Source organism: Harpia harpyja, chromosome 10 (genome assembly GCF_026419915.1).
Source record: "Harpia harpyja isolate bHarHar1 chromosome 10, bHarHar1 primary haplotype, whole genome shotgun sequence".
Classification (NCBI taxonomy): Eukaryota; Metazoa; Chordata; class Aves; order Accipitriformes; family Accipitridae; genus Harpia; species Harpia harpyja.
Window position 1 is genome coordinate 19,909,255 of NC_068949.1, and position 14,995 is coordinate 19,924,249.

Here is a 14,995-nt window from a genome sequence, read left to right on the forward strand (position 1 = left end):
TTCTGTTTGGATTCTTAAATACTTGGTTCTCAAACCTGTTCTCAAAATGCTTTGGGAAGTAGTCTTCAGGAAAACAGCTCTCTTGAGTGGGTTTAAATCAATATGTATTTACACTTTACATATGCCTTAGTTAAAGGAGACCAGTGTGAGGCTTGACTGTGGAGAGAAGTGTTTTCCTGACAGTGATGGTTGTTATCCACTACCTATGGGCAGTGAGTAGTGGGCAAAGAGCACGCAGTCTCGTTTCAGTCTCCTTTCCTTTTGGTCTGCAGGCATCCAGGTTCTTCCATGTTCAGGAACTGATCCTTACTCTGAATATAAGACACAAAAGAAGATGAGGAGCCAATTTGTGCATGTAGGGTAGTTGCTACGTGTTTGGTTTCAGCTTTTTGTAGATCTCATGTTTTCTCTCTTTTTTTTTCCTTCTAATTTTTTAATACTTTTTATTTTCAGGTAGTTAGGGATGTGCCTTTGTAGGCTAATGTTAAGGTTATATAAATTCCTGGCACCCCTCTATATAGGGCATTCCTGTTTCCTCCCACTGCTCCATCAAAGCCAAATTTCAAAGAGAAAAACAGAAAAAAATGAGCATCCCATTAAAAAATGGGGGGCGGGGGGGGAGGTAAGGCCTCGTTTCAGGCACACTTTTTTGCCTTTTGAGAAAGAAGGACGACTAGATTTACTGAAACTCATTAGGGGCTTTCTGTTGTTGCTGGTCATTTATCATCCACGTTGCTATTTACAAGAAGATTCTTATGTTGATGGAAATTAATTTGAAACTAAGATTCAGGTCAGACTTAGTTCATGTTAAAATGGGTTTTTCTCTTGCTGTTCATATTTTAAGGATAGCTTTTGAAATACAAACCTCTGTGGGTAGTTTTTAGACGAAATATTGTATGAATATTAAAATACATGCCTGCATTTCTAACATATTTAGGGTCGATTTTATTCTCTTGAAGTTTTAAATTATTTAATTTGTTCGCGGAGGATACAGGCAACCTGTCACGAATGCCACCTCGTGGTCATTTCCTAAATTACCGCTATCATCTTGGTCATCAAATAACGATTACCTCTTGCTAAAACTACAAAGTATTTTAAAAAACCTGTAGGTTTAATAGCTGTTGGTAGCAGTTATCATTAGGGAGAGATTTTCATAAACTTGCGCACTCCAAGTTGTGGTAAAGCAGATTTTTTTACTCGGTTAACATTAAGCAGATGTAATGCTTAGACTAACAGTAATGCTTAGAAGAGGCTTAGTGTTTCCTTAGTCATTAAAAAGAATGATTATTAAAATTAGTTAATATATGTTTGTTCTGATACTGTTTCTTATATATGTTTTAAATCCAATTTATTGGACTGATTAAAAACTGAGTTTATTAATACAGTTTCTGGCATTTTTTTTAGGTTATGAAGCAAAATGGATCATCAGAGGTATTAAATAAACTTTATGACACAGCAATGGACAAGTTAGAGGGTGTGAAGAAGGATTATGATGCCCTAAGGAAACGGTACAATGAGAAGATTGCAAGTCACAATACGGATCTGAGCCGCCTAGAACAGGCTGAGGAGGAGAACAGACGTCTTCAGAAACAGATTGACATGTTAATGAAGCAAAGGGACACAGCAATACATTTTCAGCAGCAATATTCATCCTCTCTTAGAAGGTATAATCAGGTTTTGATACCTTTCAGGTATTCTGTGAAGGCAGTAACTATTCTAATGCAGCCTCTTATTTTCTCTGTGGTAGAATCACAAATACTTTTCTGACTTTTTTCCTAAAGTTTTTCTCCAGTGTATGTTATCTTGGTGTGGTGAGTAAGCATGCATTTCTATATAAGATTTTCTGGAAGGTTCTAAAAGGTGATGGGGATGTTTATTTGGAGAAACGGTGCTTTTTCTTGAGAAAAGGATTTCCCAGTTAGGGTTTCGGAATTGTATGAGGAATTTTAACCATTGTTTAACTCATGTGAGAAAGGGATATTCTGCCTTTCAAGCTGTGTTTCTTCTTAGTTGTAGACACAGGAGTCAAATACAAACAAAGTTTTGTTAAACCTCAGACTTAGTGTTCCAAACAAACTCCTCAATGGGTGGTGAGCCCATCAACGTATATATTTTTATTTAAATATAAAAAACCAAGTCAGTAAGAGGATGCAATTTCTAAAAGGTGTTTAGTGAATGAAAATGTTCTCAAGCATAAGTTAAGTTTTCGTGATATTAGAATTGCAGACTGTGTGGGACTCTGAGACAGAGCTTTGGGCTGGCAGCAGAATTCACTGGATGCAGACATCTGGGAGTCTTGCTTCACTGAGAAGGCACTGCTGCTATGAGCAGCACAAGTGCCAAAACAGAAGGGCACAGACACTATGTCACACCATGCTTAACATCTCTCCTTTCCTTTGTGATATTAAGCATACACAGTTACACATACGGGGTAGGAAGAAGGGCTCCAAAGAGCATCCGTGGGCGTGTTGAGAACGTTTTCACTGACATAAGTTAGGGCTAATACACAGGTCCCGCAGACCAAAGCTAAAAAAAATAGGGTTTTTTCCACATTCATAGACTTTTAGTATTTCAAAAAGGTGAGATTGAGCATAGACAATAATGTACTCGTGAATAGCATGTGCGTAGTTGTGATAAATCTGATTAAGTTATAGGAGAATATGAGTAATAAGAGAATTAGTTATGTAATTTAAACTGCCATGGATTCCTGAAAGTGAGGGAAGGCCTAACGTATACTCCAAGAAACACTGCAACCATGCTGATACATGTAGAAGCTCAACATATTTGTTTTATGGTCTTGTGATTTAGGTCTCCTTCTTGAGAAGAAGGTGTGGTTTGATGCTGAGCAGAGGTTGGTATGGTGGGTTGACCCTGGCTGGATGCCAGGTGCCCGCCAAAGCTGCTCTGTCACTCCCCTCCTCAGCTGGACAGGGGAGAGAAAATATAACAAAAAGCTCGTGGGTTGAGATAAGGATAGGCAGAGATCACTTGCCAATTACTGTCACAGGCAAAACAGACTCAACTTGGGGAAATTAATTTAGTTTATTACCAATCAAATCAGAGTAGGATAATGAGAAATAAAACCAAATCTTACAAGCACCTTCCACCCACCCCTCTCTTCTTCCCAGGCACAGCTTCACTCCCGAATTCTCCCCCTCCTCCCCACCAGCGTCTCAGGGGAACGGGGAATGGGGGTTGCAGTCAGTTCATCACACGTTGTCTCTGCCACTCCTTACTCCTCAGGGGCAGGACTCATCACTCTTTCCCTGCTCCAGTGTGGGGTCCCTCCCATCGGAGACAGTGACTCTCCATGAAATTCTCTAACATGGGTCCTTCCCACAGGCTGCAGTCTGTCATGAACTGCTCCAGCATGGGTCCCTTCCATGGGCTGCAGTTCTTCAGGCACAGACTGCTCCAGCGTGGGTCCCCCACAGGGTCACAAGTCCTGCCAGAAAACCTGCTCCAGCGTGGGCTCCTCTCTCCATGGATCTGCGGGTCCTGCCGGGAGCCTGCTCCAGCGTGGGCTTCCCACAGGGTCACAGCCTCCTTCAGGCATCCCCCTGCTCCGGCATGGGGTCCTCCATGGGCTGCAGGTGGATATCTGCTCCACCGTGGACCTCCCTGGGCTGCAGGGGGACAGCCTGCCTCACCATGGTCTTCTCCACGGGCTGCAGGGGAATCTCTGCTCCGGCGCCTGGAGCATCTCCTCCCCCTCCTTCTTCACTGACCTGGGGATCTGCAGAGTTGTTTCTTTGACATATTCTCACTCCTCTCTCTGGCTGCAGTTTCTGTGCCCCAGCAACTTTTTTTTTCCCTTCTTAAATCTGTTATCCCAGAGGGACTACCACCATTGCTGATGGGCTCGGCCTTGGCCAGCGGTGGGTCTGTCTTGGAGCCGGCTGGCATTGGCTCTGTCAGACATGGGGGAAGCTTCTAGCAGCTTCTCACAGAAGCCACTCCTGTAGCCCCCCAGCTACCAAAACCTTGCCATGCAGACCCAATACAGTTGGTTTTGAGAATTTCATGAAAGATGTTCATGTTCCTGTGAACCAGTGATCCAATTAAATTCATATAACTGAATGTCAGGAATTTTTGCATTTTATTCAGTTGGCTTTGGGTCTGGACTTCTTTTTCAGTTGTTTGTATTTATAGAAACCTTTATTTGTCATATGTTTATACCCTTTCTTCATAACCAAAACCATATTTCTCTGGGTGACTGATGAAAATTTTTTAAAATGCATTTCAGGTGTGTGTACTTGTCAGAATATAAGACTTAAACTTGTAGTTTGAAGATTAATGGGTCTTAAATTGCAGCACTAATTTTTAAATTAATACCAAGTGTAAGCACAGTCAAAATAGGTTTCAGAGAGAGCAGACAGTGCTCCACTGATGGCCCAGGTCTCATTTTGAATTAATCCTTGGCCCTAAAAAATATCAGAGAAGTGTTTCGCCTTTTTTCTTTTATCTGTAATGTCGTCACAATAACACACAGCATATGAATGCTACCGAGATGATTTAGTTGGTGAATAGTTTGCAGCTTACAAATTAGCTATACCAGCATCTAATTCCTGTGTGCTAAACCTTACCCTACACGTGTACCTCTGCATTTTGAATGTGGGCCCTGGCACTCGGACAGATCTGCCTGTAGTTTGCAATTGCACTGAAGATAAAGCAGGTAGTCCTCGTGAGGGTTCTTTTCAGTATTGGTTGCTCCTTATAAACCCATACTTACTGCTACTGACCCTTGCAACCCATTCACAACAGTTGTTAGAAATGGGCTTTCTCTACAGAAGGCATCTGAAAATGTGATACAGCTGCCTGTATTTCCTCCGTAGGAGGCAATGCAAGGTCAAGCAAGGCCAAGGTGCTTCAGCTGGAACTTTGCTTTCAGGTTTCCTCAGTTATCGCTATTTAATATGAATGTCTTTCTATGGCAGAGACTTTCTTCCTCTGATTGCTTTCCCATGCTAGTATGCTTGTTGTGGTTTGGTTGTGTTGTTGATTGTTTCGTTATTTTTTTCCTTTGTGGTTTTTTTTTTTTCCTTACTGATGATATTTTTTTTGCTTGGCAAACATTGCCTTAAATCTTTTCTCCTCCCCTGTCCCCTGTATCCTCCCAGTGTTGTCCTTGATTTAACCACCAAATAGTTTGCATATGTACTGTGGGTTCTCACATGGCGATGAGGTTGCTTGGCATAGTCTCTTAGATTTCTGATACATCCTGGTACTTCTCCTATAGTATATTCTTCTTACCTTCATGCTCACAGTTCTGAAAAGAAAAAATAAATCCGGTCTGTAATATGTTAGGTCTTCTGTAGTGCCAACCCGATGATCTCTTAAACTGAAGAATTTCCCAAAAGGAGCAGGGTGATGGTTTTGAAATTACTGGCAGATGCCTCAGTAAAGCTATGGCAATGCTTTGAATACACTGAGGCTTTCAAGGAAGTATTTGAAATTGGGTTTACAGTTTTCTCTCGGGAAAGGTCAGGCAACATGCTGGATTAGACAAGAAATTGCACTTCTAAACAGTGAGAGGTGTGTGTGAGAGAGAGAGAGAACAAAGTCTGCCAGAGGTTTGTGGGCACGTGAAATTTGGATAACCGTAAAAGTCCATCAAGTTAGGTATGGTGTTTCCATCAATGGCATTGACCTGTGAGTTTTGGAAAAAACATGCAAGGAAATCTTAGTGTCTGACTGTGATAAAACACTTCTCAGGAGAAGTTCCTTTTCAACCCTAATTGTGAACTTGTGTGTGGAATCATATTCCCACTTTTAAGAATGCTTTGTCAATATAAACACAGAATTAACTACTTACAAATTAAATTAAACTTTTTATGTCCTTTTTTTGATTGCACCGTACTTCAGTAGCTTGTAGTGACAAAATACATATGTTTTTGTCTGTGTCAATGGTCAAAAGTAAATTTTAAAAATATTAAGATATTTTGCATTTCACTTTTACTGGATGACCTACTGATGAAAACAAACAGTAATGTTTGAATTACCTGGTTTTAGTTCCATTGTCTGCATTTTTACTGTAAACCCAGTTTTTTTTTCCTCCTCTAACATATCCATTACCAACCTTACGGCATATTTGGGCATGTGGAAGTTGTTCTGTTTTTTCCAATTTCTGCATTTGTCTCCCTTCTTCCCACATGCCTGAAAGCATGTGCTGGGAGAAGGATTTAACTTCTAAGATGAGCAGAGCTCAGCACAGTAAATACAGTTAAACTTGTGCTACTAAATAACAGTAATGTTTTGCATTCCTTTTAGAATAATTTGTTAGAAATTTACTTTTAATAATGAAACTAATTCTAAATTATTTCTAATAATTTTTATGTTTCAATTCCTTAAAGAGGTTCTCTAATATTCCTGAAGGTTCACTAATATTCCTAAAGCAATAATTAGACTAACTTTTATTTTGCTGCACTGATTGTACATTGTCTAAGAAGTCCTCTGTGGTTGTGTTTTACCAATGGATACATTTGGTTATCCAGCTAAATCCTTAAAGTATGAAAAAGGAAAATGAGGAACAAGTATCTTACTGGCGTTTCTGCTTGGTTTTAGATTTGAATCAGTACAGCAGGAACTAAGCAACACCACAGCACAAAACAAAGAGTTGCAGAGAGAGATGGAGCGATTACAGTCAGAGGTTACAAGGTTCAAAACAATGCAGCTGAAAGCAGCAAAGGATGCAGAAAAATACAAGGAAGAAAGGGATTCAGTTTTCAATGAATACCGCCTCATAATGAGTGAGAGAGATCAAGTAATCAAAGAGGTAGATAAGCTTCAAACAGAGCTGGAGCTTGCAGAGTCCAAACTGAAGAACACTTCTTCTGAGAAGCGAGTGGCTAGTGAAGAGATGGAAGCGCTAAGACAGGTACTAACCTATTGTTTTGGTGGGGAAGGGAAATGAGTATATGTTGTTGATGCTAGAATCAGAAATGTATGACTGATTAATGGAAAATAGGAATGCACTGCAAAGAGGAAATTCTGTGCTGATGTTTTCCTATAGCAGTCCTTTATACTATCATTTTATTAAGCTTCCATGTTTGAAAAATTGAAATTTGCTATTCACTTGACTTAATTCTGTTCTGCAGATTATAAATCTTTCCTTTACTGCATTAGTTTTCTATGCCTTTTCAAGTAATGCTCTCTGTAGCAATATCACTCTAAATATTCATTATTTTTAACTTCTAACCTCTACAGGAACCACTGGATACTATCTACTATGACTTAAGACGGTACATGATAAAGTAGTCTCAAACAGTTATGCAAAGCCTGTGCTGACATGCATGTTCTTACTCATTTGCCCTCCTTCTGCCTTTAAGTTAAAGAGGATATTTTGAAGATTTTTCAGTACAACTCAGGCATGCCTTAAAGTGTGTGAAACCAGAACTTTGTATTTTTCAGCAATATGTTCTTGAAATGCTTATACCACAACCATGTTATAATGATGCTGTTAAGGTTTCCAAAACACAATTTGCTGCTTGGTTTCATTTCAGCTGACATGCATTCACTTGACCCTTTGGTTTACAAATACTTAAGTTAGCATGAAATAGATACAAGCAAACATATTGCATTGCCTATAAATCTCATTTTACTTTTTTCACAGCATTACATCTGAACAAAATGCCCTTTATGAAAAATTAAAGTGTGGAGCTTTTTTTTAAATAACACCGTTGTTGAGGGACATAATGTGGATTGTGACATACCGCATCGGGGCTTTTAAAAATAACTAACTTGGGGTTTAAAAATTCACAGTTTTCAACCCTGCGTATTTGTCAGCTAAGTAATTTAGCTTCTACAGTGAGTGAGGTTTCAATACATGTTTCATACCCATTCTACTTTCATCAAAGCCATTAAGTCAGTAGAATTATCTGTTGATTTCAGTGGAATCAGGGTAGGTAGCTAATAAGGAATACTGATGGAAGCAGGCAAAATTAGTTGTTCTGCTCCAATTTGTTGTATCTGTCGTTGTGGCACTATGAGTAATTTGCCAAAGTGCTTTAAGGGGCAAGAAATTAAAATTTTAAATACATGGATATTCCCTTCTACCTCGATGACTTGAACGGGGGTTTGAATAAGAACCAGAAAAAGCCTAGGACTGGTGAGTGAGATGCTGCCAGGGCGCAGACATGCATTTTTCTTCACCCCCAGAAATGGCCCATCAGAAAGCAGAAGTAACTGCTTCTATAATGTACTAAAAGGTGTAAAATAGCAGTACTGGGGGTTTTCTTTTTGTTCCTGTTTTCTTTTCTTGTAGCTATGACTCTTCTGCTGGTGAGTAGGTATGTTTCTGTGTCACATAGTACTGGCTCGCTGCAGCTGCATTCAGTGCATAAGGGATTTTCTAGTTCTGGCAAGGCCAATGTTTGAAACATTGAAAAAAATTATTGATCAAGTGATACATTCACTTGAAATAGTATCCTGAAAGGTGCTCCTGCATAAGTGGGATTAATCCTGTCAGTGAATACTTGGTCTGGCGCTTGCCAAAATGTTACTTAATGGTCTTCGCTTTCCTTTTGATGTACAGCAGCTTTAAGTGCCTTATTATGTAGCACCCATTGACTGATTGAAACAGCACTGAATCCACTTAGGTCATTTAAAATGTAGTTTCTTCCCTGAAGCTTGTGTTTGCTAGTGTACCTCTTCTGTCCCAAAGAAATGCAAAAGCAACTGAAATGGAGAAGACATAGATTTTTAAGCATTATAATGTGAGCAGTTACTGATGAGGTCAGTCAGTCAACGTCCTAGTTGGGTATTTAAGCTTTATTGGTCACATATGCCCAAACATAATGGGTTAATTTACATCCAAAATGTACTAATTGTCTGGCTTTTATAGAGATAATAGAAGAAATCTCAGGATTTTGTGCTGTGGACAGTTTTGGATTAAGGTCTTATGAGTTTGGCCACTCAAAGCTAGGGATTAGATGTTATAGATTTCCCCCTCTACTTTCCCCAGTGGTGTTTGGTTTTGGCATAATCTTTTGCTCCAGCAAATACTTAGAATGTCTTGTTTCATCTCAGTGGTAGTCAGCTTTCCCCTCTGTTTAATAGACCTGTTGTATTTTATACTGTATTTTATCCTTATTGCACTATATTCTGATGCAAGAACTTCCTTCAAACATAAGAATTCTTCACAAATTCAGAAATGTTCTTCAAACCAAGCCACTCTAAAGTTTCCAGACAAAAGCTGCTCTAGTCAGTGCCAAATGGCACATTGCCCTGTGCTATAATGTAATTTTGTGCAAATGTAACAGGAAAAAGACAGAGGTGAAATTTTACTACTGACCATGGGAGGCAATGGCTGTTCTTATTCAGATAGTTTCTATTGAGCATGCTGGAATAAACTGTGACTATATGTATTTTTTCCAATCACCTTAAAGTACTGTAAATTCTTGTTCAATGAAGGGCTTGCTGAGAACTTTCCCTCTGCCTTCATACTTGATGACTTTCATCCCAGCTGCATGTGGGAAAAGACTTAATGTTTTTGTGTAAGTTTTATACATGCATTTGCGCATTTCATACAGACTATAGTTAAGCTGTGCAAAACGTTGCTTCCAGTACTAAAATTTGTTTGCAGTGCCAGATGGGTCAGGGATTTCTCTCTTCAGAGGTACTGAGCAACGGAAGCTCTTCCTGATGTTGAAAAAACTTAAGTGCCTGGGTAATTGACATTCACTGATATGTTTAAAGTTCAGAGTGAGTCATTAATTCTAGTGCTTGTCTTTTACTCTACAGCAAAAATACTGCTTTTGATATTGTCACAGAAAAGTCTGACTAGCCTTAATTAGATGCCATATCTCAAAAACAATTATGTTAGTAAAGCAAAATGCAATTGTCACCCATGTTTTAAATAGTCAGTCTTATTCCTTGGAAACTGTAGAGGAAAATAAAAGGGAATTCAGTTTATGCCATGATGTCTTTCTGTCCTTAAGTATTTAGACCCTTTTCTTCTTTTGCTTTTGAGATGTCAGCTCTCTCTGGTAATCTTCTTGAGATCAAAACATCAATAGTTTTCAGCTGGGAGTGCCTATATGTAGGACTTCTTTGTAGCCATTGGCTGAATGCTTCTAGAGAGCTGCACCTTCTTAAAATTTAGTGGCATGAAATTCAACTGTTACAATGCCTCATTTTTCCAATAGGAAGTCTAGTTTAAACTATTTTAAAAGGACAGATTGTATTTTAGAGCTACATTTACCTCATCTTTTTTATTATGATGCAGTTGAATTCCACATTTAATAAGATGTGCTGTCATTCTGCTTTACGGCATACTGTAGTTTTATCTTTGCACATTGGTGTCTTACTGGCGTATGACTTCAATGTCCCTTTAAAACTTATGAGGAAGCTCTAAGATACTTATGTAGCTGGGTTGTCTAAATTATTTCAGTCCTATAAAATCGAGGCAGTTGCTTAAAAATATTTGCAATATATATATTCTTACCCTTTGCTATATTTAAAGCCTTTTTAAAACACCAAGTCTGACTGGTTAAGAACTTTCTGTCATTTAGGTTCCTCAAAACTGTGAATGCTCCCAGATTCTTGCTTACTTTTGACATAGCACTGTGCTAATGTGATGGTATGATATGTTTAATACCAAATTTAATATTCTTTACTAGTACTTACTTGTATGTAATGTGAGTACAGTCCTGTTCTGCTCCGATTTTTTCAGAATATTAGTGGTAAACTCTCTAGGCTTTTAAGGTGTCAGTGTGTATCCAGTTGGAAAGATGAATTATTTCCTTCTGTACTTAACCTACTGCAAACAATGGATCTTGTTTTAGGAGCTAAACTCAGCTCTAGTGGAAAGAGATCGAGCAATTTGTGAGAGGAATGAGTTGCTGGAAAAATACTGTCATGAAGTGAAGGACAAAGCTGAGGCCCAGAAGGAACTTGACCAAGCGTGCAAGGATATAGAGACAGTGAAGGAAGAAAGAGATGTTGCCAGGAAAGAGAGAACAGAAGCTATCATCCAGAGAGACCATCTACTAAGGGAATATTATCAAGCCCGTCAGGTATTGCAAGTCTTCACAGATGCCTTTTTCTTTCTTAGCTTCAATGGGTCAGTAATTTTCAAGAGATTAGTTAAAGGTCTGAGCAGATTGGATGTCTTCCCCCTTTTCCCCAAGTCACTCTAAAATACCTACATATAAACACACATACGTTCTTCAAGATGTAGTGACAGAACTTCTTGTTTGAAAGGAATACAGTCATGCTTCATATTAAGTTTCTGCTTGTAAAAAATAAATGGCAAATAAAATATTGTGGTGGCTTGTTGCCATCTATAATGTGTGTTGTTCATCCCTGTGACCTGCTCAGGATGTTAGCTATTTCTAATACTTCAAAAAGGAAGTTAATTGAAGTGTGATTGTAAATTTTCTAATCTATACACGTTCTTAGTATAAATATGCTATTCTGACAATTTATGTCTCTCTGTGGGTAGTAACATTCTTACAATTGTGCACGCTTACCAATGCTCATCTTGTGTGCGATACTAAATATCAATCCACATACAACTGTAAATGCTTACATATAATGTAGTATGAAAATGCATAGTATCACAACTGTTATGCTCATGAAATAAATAACGAATATGAAATTATTTAATATTAAACTAGATATTTTGGATTGTTTTCATTAAACTTGTATTCTCTTTTCATTGAATACCAACACTTTACCAGTACAAAAAAAGTTTATAATCTTGCCTGTCATACTGATTTGCCAATCCTGAATGAGTGTGTGGGGTAGCGATTAAACCGTGTTTTCAGTTGTACCGGAAATAAATCTTTGATTGTGTTTGGTTCTTCATGGCCAAACCAATGGGATTTTGGAAACTTTTGTTTTTCTCAAGTAAGTTTGGGTGAACTTTGCTGTGACTTAGCAATGGACCCGCTCAGATGCTCACCTTTGGTCATTTCCAAATCAGAATTGACATTTTAAATATAAAGGTCCATTTGTTGGTCTGAGTGGGTTTTTTGATTGTATTTTTCCTGCCAGTGGAGTGGAAGAGAAGAAAGTAATGCTTGGAAATGAAAGAGACAATCAAAAGGCCAGACATGACTCTTCATGGCCTTTATTTGGTCTTATTTGTTGCAACGTTTTATTTTTTAATGTTGAGGTGAGAATGTAAACCTGGGGTTTAAGGTTCAGTGCTCTCTTATTTTTGAATATGATTATAACTCAGAGAAAAAAAGAGGCTTTAAAGTGTATTAATTGTGACTTAGTAGTCTCTCTTTGATTCATGGTCATGCATTCAGGTCTTAAAAACATTCCTCCAAAGTTTAATCTTGAATCAAATGACACATCTAGTCAGATTCATTAGATTTATTTATATTCTTGAACTTAATCACACACAGTTGTTTGCAAGCCCATGGCCTTCAGTGCTTGTGGTGGGCTGTACTGTTGTAGTTGTCTTGTATTTATTGTGCTGCAAGCTTTGAGTATTCTTTATGTATTTGTTTTATTCTTGTCACCGTCTCTCTTGTTCAAAATAGAGAATGTTAGCAGAACAAGTTAATTTAAGCAGACAGTAATTCTTACCTAAACCAAGAAACATTCCAACAAAACTTTTCTGGAATTCTATTGCTCTGCTTTGGAGTTAAGGGACCTGTGTGAATCACAAGTCTGTTTTGTGAACATGTGTGTCTAGTTGTGCCAGGGCAAATAACAGACATTAATGCTGGAAATCTGTGTTGTAACTGCGTATAATGGTGTATCTGATTTCTAAATATCCTTGAAGTTTTTTTCTGTCTGCTAAGCAGAACAAGATAGAAGCATGGAATGTCATCTCTGAAATACAAAATGTTCACTGATGTTATTTCGAAGGATTCTTATTCATGTAGATTGTATTCGCACAAATTTGTGTGCCACTGAATGAAATATGTTACAGCAGTTTTTATCTTTTTTTCCCCCCAAAGTTGCCACTAAGATAAATGAACATTTTTCATGGAAAATGTGAGAATGGAATACATCAGGCAACACACATATAGTAAAACACCTAAAAATTGTGCCTAAAATACTTACCTATGTTTCTTAATTCCTAGATACAAGATTCTGCTACCCTGGACATAGAAAGAGCAAACAAAGAAATTGAAATGCTTCGGAAACAATATGAGGCAATGTCACAAGAACTAAAGGAAGCTGTCCAGGAAGCAGAAGTAGCCAAGTGTAGGAGAGATTGGGCCTTTCAAGAGCGGGATAAGATTGTTGCAGAAAGGGAAAGTATACGGTAAATGAATGCTAGATGGTACATGGGTGATCTTTGTAACACCTTGTGTGCAGTTGATGCAATTCTAGGACTTGCTGGATTTTCCTAGCACTTTCTTCAACTTCTGCATTAGCTGTCACAGGGTGATTTCTTTTGTTTTTTTAAAAGTTGAGGGCACCTTACAAGATACTTTGCCTTGTCTGTGCTTTCGTACTGATAATATGTCTCTAATAAATACCATAGAGCCTAACAGCACTGCTACGTAGGAACAACAAATTACGCATTCTTTTAGGCATAATATACCTAATCCTGCTATAGCTGTAGTCCTGCAAATAATTCTGTACCTGTGGGGACATTTTGCAAAAAGTGCCCAACATAGTTGCTGCTAAACATGTGTAAGAAACTAAGGGAACATACTTCAATCAGAATTTTTTTGTGCTAGATTAAAGAAGATAGGTAGAAATAAAGTTTTGAAAGGCATGAAGGAAGTTTCTGTTACCTTGACAAGCTTTTCCTTAAGACCTAGCATATGCAATTTTTTTCTTCCTTATACTTTTTTTTTTTGAGAAAGAGCTTTTGAAATTGCTTTTTAAAATTTTGCATTAACTATACAATATGGTAAAACTTGTTTGTTACTTTGATAGGGTTTTAAGTAACTAAATTGAAACTTCTTTGCTTCTGAAGGACTTTGTGTGACAACTTAAGGAGGGAGAGAGACCGGGCTGTGAGCGACTTGGCTGAAGCTCTTCGCAATCTGGATGACATGAGAAAGCAGAAAAACGACGCTGTTCGTGAACTGAAGGAACTGAAGTATGTTAGAGAAATGATCAAACTGCATGGAAATTTGTGGTAAAAACTTTGGTTTGTTAGCTGTGTTCGCAAGCGAATCATATGTTGTTATAGCTGTGGGCAGCAGGTATTCAGATATTGTATGTGGAAACATTGCCTATGTATTTAGTTATCATGGAAATTATTGTGGTGGGAAGGACCCTAAGTCTTACTATCTTAACCCTTTCATCTCATTAATGAGACACATATTCTACATTTTATACTGTGGAGATACACTAAGCAATATCAGATTCTTTCACTGAAGTTGGATTAACTGCAACTTGGTTCCTCCCAACTGTATTCTCACTGGTTTATGAATGCAAGGAAGATGTGCATCATATGTCATCTCAGTGAGTTGTGGGAGAGGTTTTGCTGTTGATATTTATCATGCCCCACTTGTCCTGAGCATACCAATATAGGTCCTCTGAGGGTAAATTAAATGCATTTTGGGAGATGTTAGAAACCTGTGTAATTCAATCATGTAAAAATAATGCGAAAAATGTAAGACTTATGTTAGGACAATATATAGAAAAAGAAAGTCAATTTGATAATAGCCTAAGAGTATTGGAAAGATGGAAGCACGGGGCAAATTCTTGGCACGGCTTGGATTTTTGAGTTAGAAAACAAAATACAAGGTATCTCATAACGATAACATTACGTATCAATTTATTTAAAAGGGTTGTCTGTGTTCATAAATAATTATTTTCTTTGCCTAGGGAGAAGATGGAGAATCAGTTGGAAAAGGAGGCCAGATTCCGTCAATTGATGGCGCATAGTTCCCATGACTCAGCCATAGACACAGATTCTCTGGAATGGGAAACAGAAGTGGTAGAATTTGAAAAAGACAGAGTAAGTCAAAAACACCAACTGCATTGTCTTATATATTGGATACCTATAAGTAAATTATAACATCTTGATACTAGATATGATTGAAAATAACTTTAATCTGTGGGGTTTTTA

At 38.0% G+C, this 14,995-nt stretch overlaps 1 protein-coding gene across 4 annotated transcripts in view; it reads left to right on the top strand.

Annotated features, from left to right (window-relative positions):
* Positions 1 to 14,995, top strand: part of DLG5 (discs large MAGUK scaffold protein 5) — a 114,172-nt gene that overhangs the window by 64,832 nt on the left and 34,345 nt on the right. For all 4 annotated transcript variants that reach the window (XM_052799348.1, XM_052799349.1, XM_052799350.1 and 1 more), the window contains exons 6-11: positions 1,405 to 1,664; positions 6,565 to 6,877; positions 10,785 to 11,015; positions 13,044 to 13,228; positions 13,892 to 14,017; positions 14,752 to 14,884. In XM_052799348.1, the coding sequence (XP_052655308.1) occupies positions 1,405 to 1,664; positions 6,565 to 6,877; positions 10,785 to 11,015; positions 13,044 to 13,228; positions 13,892 to 14,017; positions 14,752 to 14,884 (1,248 nt within the window). The remainder of the gene's footprint in view (positions 1 to 1,404; positions 1,665 to 6,564; positions 6,878 to 10,784; positions 11,016 to 13,043; positions 13,229 to 13,891; positions 14,018 to 14,751; positions 14,885 to 14,995) is intronic.